This window comes from Tupaia chinensis, unplaced genomic scaffold (assembly GCF_000334495.1).
Source record: "Tupaia chinensis unplaced genomic scaffold, TupChi_1.0 Scaffold000688_1, whole genome shotgun sequence".
In the NCBI taxonomy this organism is placed as follows: Eukaryota; Metazoa; Chordata; class Mammalia; order Scandentia; family Tupaiidae; genus Tupaia; species Tupaia belangeri.
Window position 1 is genome coordinate 1944408 of NW_006160211.1, and position 12867 is coordinate 1957274.

Sequence of the window (12867 nt, forward strand, 5' to 3'; positions counted from 1 at the left end):
AGAAGTCTTAGAGGGAAACATGGCCCCACTTTTTCAGTTGCCATTCTACACTGGAAGGCACTTTAGGAGTATTTTAACTTAATGGTCTCCTTCTAGAATCATTTGTAAAACAGACTATCATAGAGCTTTCTCAAATTTGCTTAACTGTTTTCAGGAAAAAGTAGCTCACCAACCACCTCCTGGGACAGCCATTTCACAGAATTGCACAATCTTGAAAATGCCTTTATACGATCTAAAGTTCACTTTAATACAGGAATCCCCTGTGTGACCTAAAATGCTGAATGTTGAATAATCTGAGGTTTAATAAATATAATAGTTCCAATTGATTCTATACAGTTGAATACTCATTGTAATATAACCATTAATTAGGCATCTATTATACTACTCTAATTACTAATAAATTCATCAAATTGTAGGAATGTAGCAGAACTTAAGACACAGTATTTTCATATGTTTTTAAAATTTTTAATTTGGCAAAGTAGGAAAAATACATAATTTAATGGGTTATTCTAAACTAAGCACCCATGTAACTCCCACTTGAGTCAAGAAATTAGCATCTGAGGGGTCTTTTATATCTTATTTCACAGTCCAATAAGCCTCATGGTAGATGAAATCCTTAGATGAATCTTATGCTAATCATATCCATGCATTTCTTTTAAAAATTTAATTTATTTATTAAAACATCTATTTATTTATCTACTTATTTGTTGTGATTTGGGGGCCTCCAGATCCAGGACTTGAACCACGGTCAGCCATGTGGAAGTCTAGCGCAACCACCATGGGACCTGGCCAGCTTTGACCATGAATTTCTTTATAGTGTTATCACTCACATGCACATTTTTCAGCCATAGAGTTTTGTTTTTGAACTTTACATATAAGTAGAATTACACAGGGTGTATTTTCTGTCCCCCCCTCAACATTATATTAATACTTGTGGAATTTTACTCATGTATAGCTGAAGTTTGGTCATTTTTATTGCTATATCATATTCTATTGTGTGAGGATCTAGACCCTCAAAACTCACTGCCCTGAGATGTTTCTGACACCGTTGAGAGAGTCCTCCCCCGTTGTCTAGTTTTATAGTTATCTTTGGCAAAGGTTTAGCCCCTGATGATTTCTCTTACGGAAAATATCCTGATTTTCTTAAGTCTGGAATTTAATTTAAAATGTTATAAACTTCAAGAGACACTCTAAGGTCCGCAAGGACCATCTGCACAGACTCTTAGCATCATGGCTCTGCCATCTGACCTCGCAGGTTTTATTTCTAGGGCTGTCTCTAACAGCTTGGTAACCTTGGGCTACTTGTTTTGAATGCTTTACCTGCCTCCACTGTAAACTGTAATGAAAGAAATTAACATGCTAGGGGAGGACCCAGAACAATCAATTCAGGGTAGGGAGAATTGAGGGAAGACAGCGGTCTGCGGTCTGTGGTGCAGGTGTGGTCAATGAAGGCTTTTCAGAGAGAGGGGATCTTAGCTCATTTCTTGCAGATGAAGGAGAGCAGTTAGGAAACAGAGGAGGTGAGAAATGGGAGCTGACACTGTGGCAGGAATGGGGCAATTATATGTTATAAGATACCTAAGCGTCAACATGGGGCTTCCACAGAAGGTCTTCCACATTCTTGATCCTTTTTAAATCCTCACAGCAATTCTGTGAGCTTGGCATCTTTGCCTCCACTTAGCAAAGAGGGAAAGGGAAGCTTGCCTAATTGTCTCACCCTTACAATGCAGACTCAGTCCTGCCGCTCCTACCTCCAGGCTGACAGACCAGACGTGAGCAGCCTTTGGAATGAAAGGCCGTGGGCAGAGGTGGATGGGCTTGAGTTCAAGCTATGAGTCGTTTGTAGTAGAGAGTGTGGCATTCCCAAAGCGTGGCAACAGCAGTTTTCATGTAACAAATATTTTAAGAATATTTATCAGCTGGTATTCCAGAGGAGTAAAGAAGGGAGGAAGACAATCGGGAGGCTATTGTCACGGTCAGGGCTGGAGGGAATGGCGTGACCTCTGAGTCTCAAAGGGTTTCCCTGCCTAGTCAGGAGTGAGGATTAATGGGAGCAGATTGACTTCAGTCTGTTTTCTTCTTGCTCCTTCAGAATTTGAGATGAATTGCTGAAGGGCTTCTCTTACTGACTTTTCCTCAGAGGAGTTCTAATGTCCATGGGATGGAGGAATCAGAAGACAAAGAAAAGAGAAAACAAAATAAAAAGTCTTGTCCTTATTATGGGAGAGGAGGGAGGAGAAAGAATAGGCAGTGTTAGGCTCTCCAGACCACACCTGAATGCAAATCACCTGCTACGAGACCACAAGAAAAGTGTAGACCAGACAAAACCCATGACACCAGGGAAACAGCAAGCCTAAACCAAAATGCTGAAGCCGGAGTCTGTACTTATTGGCATTTGCCTACCTATTCTGTACCCACTTCCTTACTAAATTCCCTATAATGACATGAACTGCTTTTTAAAATCTTGTTAAAAAAATAAAAGCCTTTAAAAATGCTTTTAGGGGCCAGCAGGTGGCATGGCGGTTAAGATGCTGAACTCCCACAAGGCTGACTACAGCTAAGTCTCGGAGGTGGCGGCTTGCTTTCTCACTTTCTCTCTCTCTTTCTCGTCTCTTTCTGGTCAAAAAGAAAATAACAACAATGAGTAAAACTAATTAAAAATTATTTTAAATATTCATTATATCTCTATCTATCTATATGTGTGTGTGTGTGTATGTGTATATATATATATAATTTATTGTGATTTTCAAGCCGCTGTGTTCAGAACTCAAACCTCAGTTGACCACGTGGGAATACAGTGCCCTAACCACCATGCCACCTGCTGGCCCAAAGAGTCATTATATTTAAGTCGTCAGTGTACTCTGTATTACTACAGCTCATAGTGCGAGACCATAATCAATGACATTATAGCTTTAGGACAAGTTTTAATTATTGCTTTTTCTTTTTAAAAATGATGGACAAGGTTGCATTTATTGACCCCATCCTACTTGTTCTGGGCCTACTGCCTTCCCTTGGTGAGGTCTCATTTACTATATTCTCACCCCCTCTTCAGGTACATCAGGGGGTACATGTAATACTTTACTGGTCTTTCTGCTTTGGAAATGTATGTTTAAATAGTTATTAATTTAATATTATTTATTACTGTTATTATTTTAAAATTTTCTAGGGCATGTGTGCTCACGAGAGAGAGAAAGAGAGAGAGAGAAAAAGTGAGAAAGTAAGCCACCAGGTCTGATACTTGAACTGCAGTCAGCCATGTGAGAGTCCAGCACTCTAACCACCATGCCACCTCCTGGCCCCTGCAAATGTATTTTAAGGAATAAAAATTAGAATTCAGTCACACTAAGATGAGAGTGACAGAGAATACTGTAGTGTACACCAGGAATATTTCATCTTTAGCAAATATTTGTCAAGTGTCTATTATGGACCAGAAACTTTTCTCGGTTCTCGGGATACCACAGGGAAATAGAACACTGTCGTCTCTCCTCCTGTGACACTTATTTACTTGCTGGAGAAGCAGAAGACAAGGACACAGTACAAACATGTCCAATGGCACCAAGTGCTGTGAAAGCAATAAAATAATGTGATGGCTAATGACTGAGTGGTGGGGAAAATCGAATGTCTGAGAGCTGGTTGGGGAAAATCACTCTGAAGAAATATCAGGGGTCTTCGTGGAAAGAGTATTATGAAAAAACTGCATGACTTTCAAAGGCTTTTTTGGTACCAAAATAACTGCATACTTTCATTTCATTTTTCACTTTTTATTTGGTTTGTTTTTTTGCTAGTGGGCCATGTGTGCTTGCCAGTGGTAGACAGAGAACCAAAGAGAGAGAGACAGGAGAAGGCACTGCCATGGGGCATGATCACACTGTAATCCTTTCTCTCCATTCTCACTCCCATTGGGATGTTGGGCACACGTGCACATGCACCTGGAGTTTCTGAAGCCTCCTGGTCCAGGACTTGAACCACATAGCTGGCCATGTGGGATCTAGAGGCCTCCATCACCAGCTCATGCAGCTGGCCCTCCGTGAACTTTTTGAAGTCTCCTTGAGTTCATATGAGCTGAGAATAGCATCAGGAGCCAGCTGCCACGGAAAAGTCTGGAGGTCTCAGGCTGAGAGAAAAGCAAAGGCGAGGGCCAGGTGGTGGAATCCAGGTGCACGTGCTGGCAGTGGAAGGCAGCAGACTCCGACGGGCCAGGAAGGGGCTCAGTATAAGAACTCATTTGAGTTCAGAGATGGGGGGGCTGCCTCCAGATTCTGTAGGGTCTCAAAGGACACAGTGACCTGTCTGGGTGTAATCCAGATGCCTTGGAAGCAAAACATTAACGATCTGACTTGCACACCGAATGACAGAAGGAGAAAGGCATATGCAGGGAGCCGTTTGGGATTGTTGGCATAAGCTAAGCAAGAGATGAAGGGCGGCTTAGGCTGGGTAGTCGTGCCAGGGAGAGGAATGAATGGACTTGTTCAGCAGTCTGGACATAGAGTTCTAAGTTAGTGAAGAAGGTGCAATATTGCTCAGGGTTTCTGTCCTTTACTTCTCATTTTCAGTCGAAATGGATTTTTTAGGGCATATAAACTGATCTTGATTTAACTTAACCAAAATGTGGATTTAGCTAGCAAATTGAATAATTTGCCAGAATTTTCAAGCCACCGGGTCCGGGACGCGAACCACGGTCGACTACGTGGGAGTCCAGCGACATAGCCATTACGCTAACTGCTGGTTCCCAGAAGTTTTCATTAAAGAAGAAATTCGTGGTATTTTGAATAGTAATGATTATATTTGGAATCTTGTGGTTATTGTTAAAATCTAAAATGTCTTTTAAGGCATTATAATATTAAATCATAAGTCAACAGTTTATAATATTCAAATCCTCTAAAATAAATGATCTATGTTTTGCACACTTTCCCCGGAAATTAGACTATTCTGGCCTTCAACTGAACTAGTTAATTATGCTCATAGTAGAAGCACATTTTAGACTTTGCACCTCATGCTCCTTTATGATTCTGGAGAAATAAAGAGTTAGTGGTATCATTTGTATTTTTTAAAAAGATGGGAGGGCCACGTGGTGGCACAGTAGTAGCACAACTAGACTCACAAGACAAGGGTCCTGGGTTTGCATCCCAGGACCATCCTGAGCACCCTCCTGGTGTGCACACATGCATGCTCATAAGACCCAGGCTGGCTGGCACTGGGAGTGGGTCACAGCCTTGGACACCATGTGGGGGTACCTGTCTCTGTCTCTGTCTCTTATGGGAGAAATTTAGAAGGAAGACAGGAAGTAGAAACAAAATGTTAACAGCAATTATCTAGGATAGCAAGATTACATGTGACTTGTTTCTTGTTTGTTCCTTTTTTTTTTTCAAATTTCTACTCATGATATAAATTACATTTTAAAATCATGAGAGTTTTTAAAATTTTTTAAAATTATTATTTTATTTTACTTTATTTATTTATTTTAATTTGACCAGAGAAAGAGAGAGAGAGAGAGAGAGAGAGAGAGAGAGAGAGAGAGAGAGAGAGAGAGAGAGAGAGAGAGAGAGAGAGAGAGAGAGAGAGAGAGAAAGAGAAAGAGAGAATGAAGCCACTAGGTCTGGGACTCGAACTGCAGTTGGCCATGTGGGAGTGCAGTGCCCTTAACCACCACACCACCTGCTGGTCCTGAAAGTTTTCTTTTTTAAGTTTCTTATATTTAGAAGCTCACTGCTCTGTTTCTGTGGTTCATAATGTGCAACTGTAACAAGTGGCATAACTATGGAATATTCTTTTTTATTTTTTAAAAATAGATTTACCGGAATCTCCCAGGATTTCTACGCATGCTAATGGACACCATGAAAAAAGACAAAATAGTCTTTCCCAATGATGAAAAGTAAGTTAATGATGAAAAGATGCCCATTACTTCTATATCTACAGGATCCCAGGGATAACGTGTGATTGCTGGAAGATGAGATGTCTGGATACTGTTCTTATTCTTAGGATATTTTTCTATCATCTTGTAGGTGGGCACTAGGATTTGGGGTAAAGTATCTATACATTTTTAGTATTTGCTACTTTGCTCATTTCACCAATTCCATATTCTTTCTGCATTCATAAAGGAAGTTATATATTTATGGCCTACCAGGACCTTTTAAAATTCCTGTTAGGGCCCAGGCCAACATTCCTCGGAAGATCCCTGACTTCTAGATCTATTTCCTGTGTAACCAAAACCCATCTACCATCCAGCCTACTAACCTAGGAGCAAATCCAGGGAGTAGAATTTGGCAGGTTAGCCTCTCACAGTTGGGGAATTCATGAATGTTTCCAAATACAGTCACCAATATGTTTTCTATTTGAACACACTTGAGAGAGAGCATTCTCAGGGGTAATAGAGTCACTGTAGCAGGAAAAAAGTATTAGAATTTGGAGGGGTCAGAGGATTTTTTTTTTTTTTAAGAGAGATTTTTGCTATAAGGCACATGCGCTCGCTGGAGAGAGACAGAGAGACAGAAAGTGAGAAATCAACCCCCATGGCGGGTGGCCAGGCTGTAATCCCTTCCAGAGGAGTATTTTTGAGAAAGTCAGTTGGAGTCAGGGTAAGTCATCCTTCATGCCATGTGGATAACCTTTTTTGAATGACCAAGAAGCTAAGCTAATCTGTTAATTACAAGTGCATCCTGTACATATATGGGAAAAAAAATAAATTCATACAAATAACTCATTTTGGTTCTGCAGTAGTTTTTGTTATTTTTGGGTTTTGAGCTATATTGTTTTCTTTAAAAGCCTTTTAATTAAAAAAGTTCAGATATTATGAAATAAGGAAAAATATAAGGTTCTTCTAACACTGTAAAAATTCACTGTTTTTCTTCTTCAGAATTTCCAAAAATCAGATTAAAGTAAATTAAATACTAGGTTAAATTGTATGAATAAATGGAAAAGGGCAACTGTCCTGGAGAAAAAAATTACTATATGAAGTTTTTAATATATTATTATTCTTTGGAAGGGAGGACGGTGATTTCTTGTATTTGGGGCAGATTTTGTGTTTTGCTAAAGCTTTAACTTAGAAGATGAATAATCTCAATATGATTTTTAAAAACATTTGTTTATCTATTTATTTGTTGTGATTTTCAAGCCTCCAGGTCTAAGACTTGAACTATAGTCAGTCATGTGGGAATATAGCACCTCAACTACCACGCCACCTACTGGCCCTCAGTATAATTCTTGAACTGAATGGTTTTCTTCTGCTTGTCTCTAGTGTTAAATTCCTGTCTTCTCCCCTTCTCATCCTACATGGAGAGGACGACAGGACAGTGTCTTTGGAGTATGGAAAAAAGGTAAACCCAAAGCTAAGGGCTGACTAAAACTTACTCTATTTATTTCACCATTATGTTTTCCATTTGGCCTAACTTTGATTAGAGCCTCAAGAAGGGTCTCTGACAGTAGAGGCGATTCTCTTCACCCCCAGTGGCCATGTTGTTGGCTTATACAGTGAGCATCAGTGTCCTTGGCTACTTAACTCAAAGGCATGTTTGTGGTGGAAGCTGGTTCCTCATCTGCAGTCTGTGGCTCTCCAGGTAGAGAGAAGATCCCAGGCTGCTATGGGTACTTCCATGTGGTCTCTACCATAGTGGCTCTAAAAATGGGAATGCAGTTTCTTTTCTCCAAAAGAAATGTTTGAGCCCATAGCCATTCATTGTCCCCTTGCAGCAAGATACCAGCAGGGGAAGGAGAAGGTTTTTCTCAGTATTCTGTATTGGCTGCACAGTATTCAGTACCTTAGCTATTGAGGCAGCCCACTGGGGATGTGGAGAGTCCCTACATCTCTGACTTAATGGGACACATTTATCCCAAGTTGGCTGTTTCTATAATCTGGGAAGATTGGATTAGAAAGCTCATAGCTTTGAATGGTCAGCCCTTGAGTCTTTTTGTCTGTTGCAGGTCTATGAAATTGCACACAATGCATACAGGAACAAAGAGAGGGTCAAGATGGTTATTTTTCCTCCTGGCTTCCGACACAACCTCCTGTGTAAAAGCCCTGCACTACTGGTAACCGTGAGGTAAGAGCTGCTTTGCTGAATGTGATTATCTTCCCCTCCAAGGCCATTGGGGCTGCTCTAGTTCACTTTTAACCACGAGGTGGGAAATGTGTGGGAGCTGATCTAGGTCCTTTTTCTGCAGAGAATTCCTGAGCAAACAGTGGGCATGAAGTCTGAGAGCAGTGGAAATCTCCAGTGAAGACTTGGTCTAAACACCACCATCATGTGTACTTTTTTTAAGATGTAAAATTGTACGGGGCTGCTTGGGTGAGCAGAAGCCGTTGGCATTTCTGTAAGTCACTTGCCACTTTAATAAAGAAAACATGGATGCTGGGCAGTATGGAATGTTCTCATGTAGCTCTTCATAATCCAGCTTTGTGAAACATGATGAAATTTCATTGTAGAGAATCAGAATTTGGTAAAATTTTTATCCTACCTAAAAATGTGTAGTTGTCAAACATCCTGGGGATATTTGTCAATTAGGTGGTTGCTATAGTCTGAAAGTCTGTGTCTACCTGCAAAATTCCTGTGTTGAAATCTAATTGTGAAGTGATAGTAGTAGGAGGTGGGGCCTTCTGGGAGGCAATTAGGTCACAAGGGCTGAGTTTTCATGGGATATGTGTCTTATAAAATAGGCCTGAAGGACCGCTTTACCCCTTCCACGATGAGGACAAATGAGTCAAAAGTGGCCTTCACCAGACACTGACTCTGCAGCACCTTGATGTTAGCCTTCTCAGCCTCAAGAACTGTAAGAAATAATTTTCTGTTGTTTATAAGCTCCCCAGTTTACGGCATTTTGTTTTAGCAACATGAATGGACTAAGACATTGGTCTTCAGGTCCTCTAACGCTGCTAAATAGTTTGCATTTTAATATTTTAATCTATGAATAGTTCATTTAAATGGCATTAAACAGTTTTGGTGAGTTACAGCATCTGCTAAAATAATAAGTTTTGGCACTCATGTAGCCCTTGCTTATTGACACTTTATTTGAAGCCTTAATACAGTCACATACCTTCCTTCCCCAGTCCCAGAGATACTGAACAAGATTAGCTAACAAAACAAAACCAAATCAATGAATGTTATAAAAATATTCCAGTTCAGTAAGAAGCTTTTTTTTTTCTAGAGACATTGTACAATCAATTCCCATTGACTTTGTTCATCTCGTTGCTGGATTCATTGGATAGAGAAATCTTCATATCCGAAGGTTCCATGTTCCAGATGTCTCTGGCATATTCCTTAATTGTTCGGTCACTGGAGAATTTCCCAGAGGCAGCTATGTTTTTGAGTACCATCGTGTTCCAGGCTTTTGGATTCTATAAAGAACATATGCATACACGGCCCAAGGCCTGAGTACCCAGCGAGCTTTATGACTAAATATCAGGCCAAGCACATTTGAGGACATTTCACGGGGAAGAACTCAGGAAAAACTGGGGTGAACTGTAAATACACTCGTTCCTTTGCTGAGACACAGGTGGGACAGACTGTACTCTTCTCATATTTAAAATATATTTTTCTTGGGAATAAAAATAAAACTTTTTAACTTTCAGAGAGAGCATGGATGTAAATTTCCTGACTAGTAATTCTTGCAATGGTTAGTGTTTTGGCATAGACGCCATATTTTTCATGTTTTCTTGTGAATAAAGATACCTCCTTTTAAACTATCGGGAAGGAAGAGACTAACATTCGGTGTCTGCTAAGATGCCATGTCAAGATATGAAACCTGTGACTCACAAAGTCGGAAAAGCAGTACAAACAATCCCATGGGAGGCTTTATTGACCTACTTAGCATCTATTTTTCTCTCTGAAGAAACATGCCCCAGGTGGTTTATACTGAATGCTAAAGAGTCCATTAGGGTTTCCAAACAGGGTCAATTAAGGCTTTATCCTTAATAAAAAGTATTACGTCAAAAATTTCATACTTTTTATATGAAAAATACAGTAAGAAGCTATTTATTTAATTGCCTTATAATTTTGTAAAGAATTCTACAAGTTTACTGTAAATGACCAGGACATTATTCAAAGCCATTGGCAATACATTATAATCATTTAAAAGAAAGAACTAAAACTGTCTAAATTTCTTTTTTAAGTTATTAATTTTTTTTTTTTTTTTTTTTTTTGCCACAGGTCATGTGTAGTTTCTGTAGAGACAGAGACAGTGAGAGGGAAAGTGAGAAATCACCCCCAAGCAGGATGGCCACACTGTAATCCCTTCTTCTCCATTCTCCTCCTGGGATTTTGGGCACACATGCACACATGCCTAGTGTGATTTTCAAGTCATGGGGTCTGGACCTTGAACTGCAGTTGGCCATGTAGATAGGACTCCAGCATCCTAACCACTACGCCACCTGCTGGCCCCACTACCATTATTTCTTAAGCAGTGCAACACAGAGTCTGCAATTAGTTTATTCAGACTTTGGAAACGTACTATAATAAGAAGAGAATAAGAGCTTCCTCTCTTCATTTCCGTTAACTGTCTACATAGTTAAAGAATAGGCTTCTCAGCCATGTGGGTCATGTTTACTAAACCTCAACAATACAATTATTATTCAGAGTAAAAACACTGCAATTTGTACTAATGAACAGGGAAGACTGAATCAAATTCTGGGCTCCTAGACAGGCATCCTTTGGATCTGGGCCATAATTTTAAGAGAAGACCCATTGTGTAAAACTAATATTCACATTTGTCTTTGCTCTTGTTGATACTTTCCTTTTCTATTCTGTTTTAATTATATTTCTTGAAGTAACCATTCTCTCTCCTCTGTCTTTGAGTACTTGGACCCTGTATGTGGCAGCTGTCTCCACAGTTTAGGAAGTGGGTGGTGATAGCCATTTGGCCTAGTTGTAGCCCTACCCTGCTTACTCACAGCCATTAGCTTGAACTTATGCTGTTGGGGGATTGGATATGACTTTACCAGAAGACGAGGTCTGTAAACCAGCATGGGCCTTGAATGATCCTATCTAAAACCACAACAGGACATCAGGGATGAATGTAGGAACTACCTCATCACCTGCCTTGGGAAATGAATAGCAAGAAATATTATTTAAGCCCACCTGGAGTTTTGGCCCAGAGCTGCCTCCTTCTGTTATCTATCCCTCTGGGGTCCCTACAATTCACTGTCTCTCCTAGAAGAGATGATCAACCTTTCCACACTTTACAAATTACACTTGGAGAGCTACCTGGTGTGGATGTTTAACTGCATGTGAAGGCTTATTCACATGGCTCAGCAAAGTCGTCCCTTTTTGGGGGTGTACAGTATAGTCTTCCTTGTTTTCACTCTCTCTCTTAAAATTCAAACATGAAACCTCTTCCCTTCCTATACATTAACAGTGTATTTATATAGGCCCACTCCATGAATAGCTCAGGAGAGGTACTTACTTTGCAATTTTCAGAGACTAGGGGATTCAATCCCTACCCCAGTAAACTAAGGCTCAGCCTTTGGATCGTCACGGCGGGTTTTCAAATACTCAAGGTGATCCCACCCACTACTGGATCAGCATCTCTCAAGGGGGGCTGGCCCCTGTCCTTTGAGAAGACTGTGTTGTGGATTCTGATGTACAGTTCTGATTGTGAACCCCCACGTTAAACAGGCTCTGTGACGGAAGAGCAGGGAGAGAGAACCTAGATTTTATTCATGCTGTGCCCTCAGTGCTCGCACAGTGTTTGGCACGAAGAAGACCCCCAACGTTTCATAGAGGTTCTATATCCTTAGCTTCTAGAATATGCCTGCTACATGGTAAGTGTTCAATAAATATTAAAGTGTTTGATTTTTTAAAAACCTGGTTATTAAAACATTTACAACTTTTACTAAAATGTCAAAATTCAACCTCTGCTTGAACTTGGGAGAAGTCAAGTGTTGATCTGAACAGTCTGAGCAGCTGCCGCCTTTCTTTTTTTTTTTATTGGTTCATGGAACCCTGTTAATAAAATTAATAAAAAGAAACAACAACTTTAATTAACTGTAGTAAATTGGTTTCCTTGGCAATTTACTCACCATGTACAGCTGACTGACTTTCTCTTGACACTTGATGTAGGCTTCATAGTCTGCAAAGACTTTAAACCTAGTGTGTGTGTGTGTGTGTGTGTGTGTGTGTGTGTGTGTATGTATGTGTTTGTGATCAGAAGGAAGAAAAAAAAGACAAAACAAAGTTTCATTAGGAGATGCATGCTGAGATCTCATTTAAAATTCTCTTTTGTTTCATGTCAGACATACCTGGTATACATACCAGTCTACATTTCTGCTCACAAGAATTTTAACCAGCCCTCATTCATTTTATAGTTTATGCTACCATTAGGAGATGCATGCTGAGATCTCATTTAAAATTCTCTTTTGTTTCATGTCAGACATACCTGGTATACCAGTCTACATTTCTGCTCACAAGAAATTTAACCAGCCCTTATTCATTTTATAGTTTATTCTACATGTAAGGATGTCATCGTAGGGATGTATTCGAAAGCTCGGTATCTCAGTGGGAAGAGCAAAAGAACACCAGGTTTGTGGGTGTTATTCTTAAACCTTGCTGCATCATTGATGAAGAATATCTAACTTGCTTTTTCTAAGCCTAGGTAGCTGATCAGACTGTAGATCTATGCTAACCAACACAAGCAGGCTATAGTCAAAGGTGTTTGCATTTTCTTTTCATGGCCCAGATGCCACTAGCATTTGGCGGATACTCACCTGTCATGGTAAAATAGCATGTTGATGACGTCTTTGAAGAGATCAGGCTGCTTTGGAGAAAAAAAACCATTGTCAATTTGATCAATGACCAGCTTTAGTTCTGGAAGTGCCTCATAATATTCTTTTGCCTTGTACCTGTGGGGTAGGGGTGGTGATAAGAAAAGGTTCAGTCAGTA

At 40.0% G+C, this 12867-nt stretch overlaps 2 protein-coding genes across 2 annotated transcripts in view; one reads left to right on the top strand and one right to left on the bottom strand.

Moving 5' to 3' along the window:
- ABHD12B (abhydrolase domain containing 12B) overlaps positions 1–8469 on the top strand; it is a 33008-nt gene extending 24539 nt beyond the window's left edge. The window contains exons 10-13 of the mRNA XM_006160528.2: positions 5790–5872; positions 7235–7313; positions 7918–8036; positions 8158–8469. Coding sequence (XP_006160590.1) covers positions 5790–5872; positions 7235–7313; positions 7918–8036; positions 8158–8185 — 309 coding nt within the window. The 3' untranslated portion in view covers positions 8186–8469. The remainder of the gene's footprint in view (positions 1–5789; positions 5873–7234; positions 7314–7917; positions 8037–8157) is intronic.
- A 508-nt stretch (positions 8470–8977) lies between these two features.
- Positions 8978–12867, bottom strand: part of PYGL (glycogen phosphorylase L) — a 45873-nt gene continuing 41983 nt past the window's right edge. Inside the window, exons 18-20 of the mRNA XM_006160529.3 lie at positions 12692–12826; positions 12008–12074; positions 8978–9328 (exon numbers count right to left, since the gene is read on the bottom strand). Coding sequence (XP_006160591.1) covers positions 9152–9328; positions 12008–12074; positions 12692–12826 — 379 coding nt within the window. The 3' untranslated portion in view covers positions 8978–9151. The remainder of the gene's footprint in view (positions 9329–12007; positions 12075–12691; positions 12827–12867) is intronic.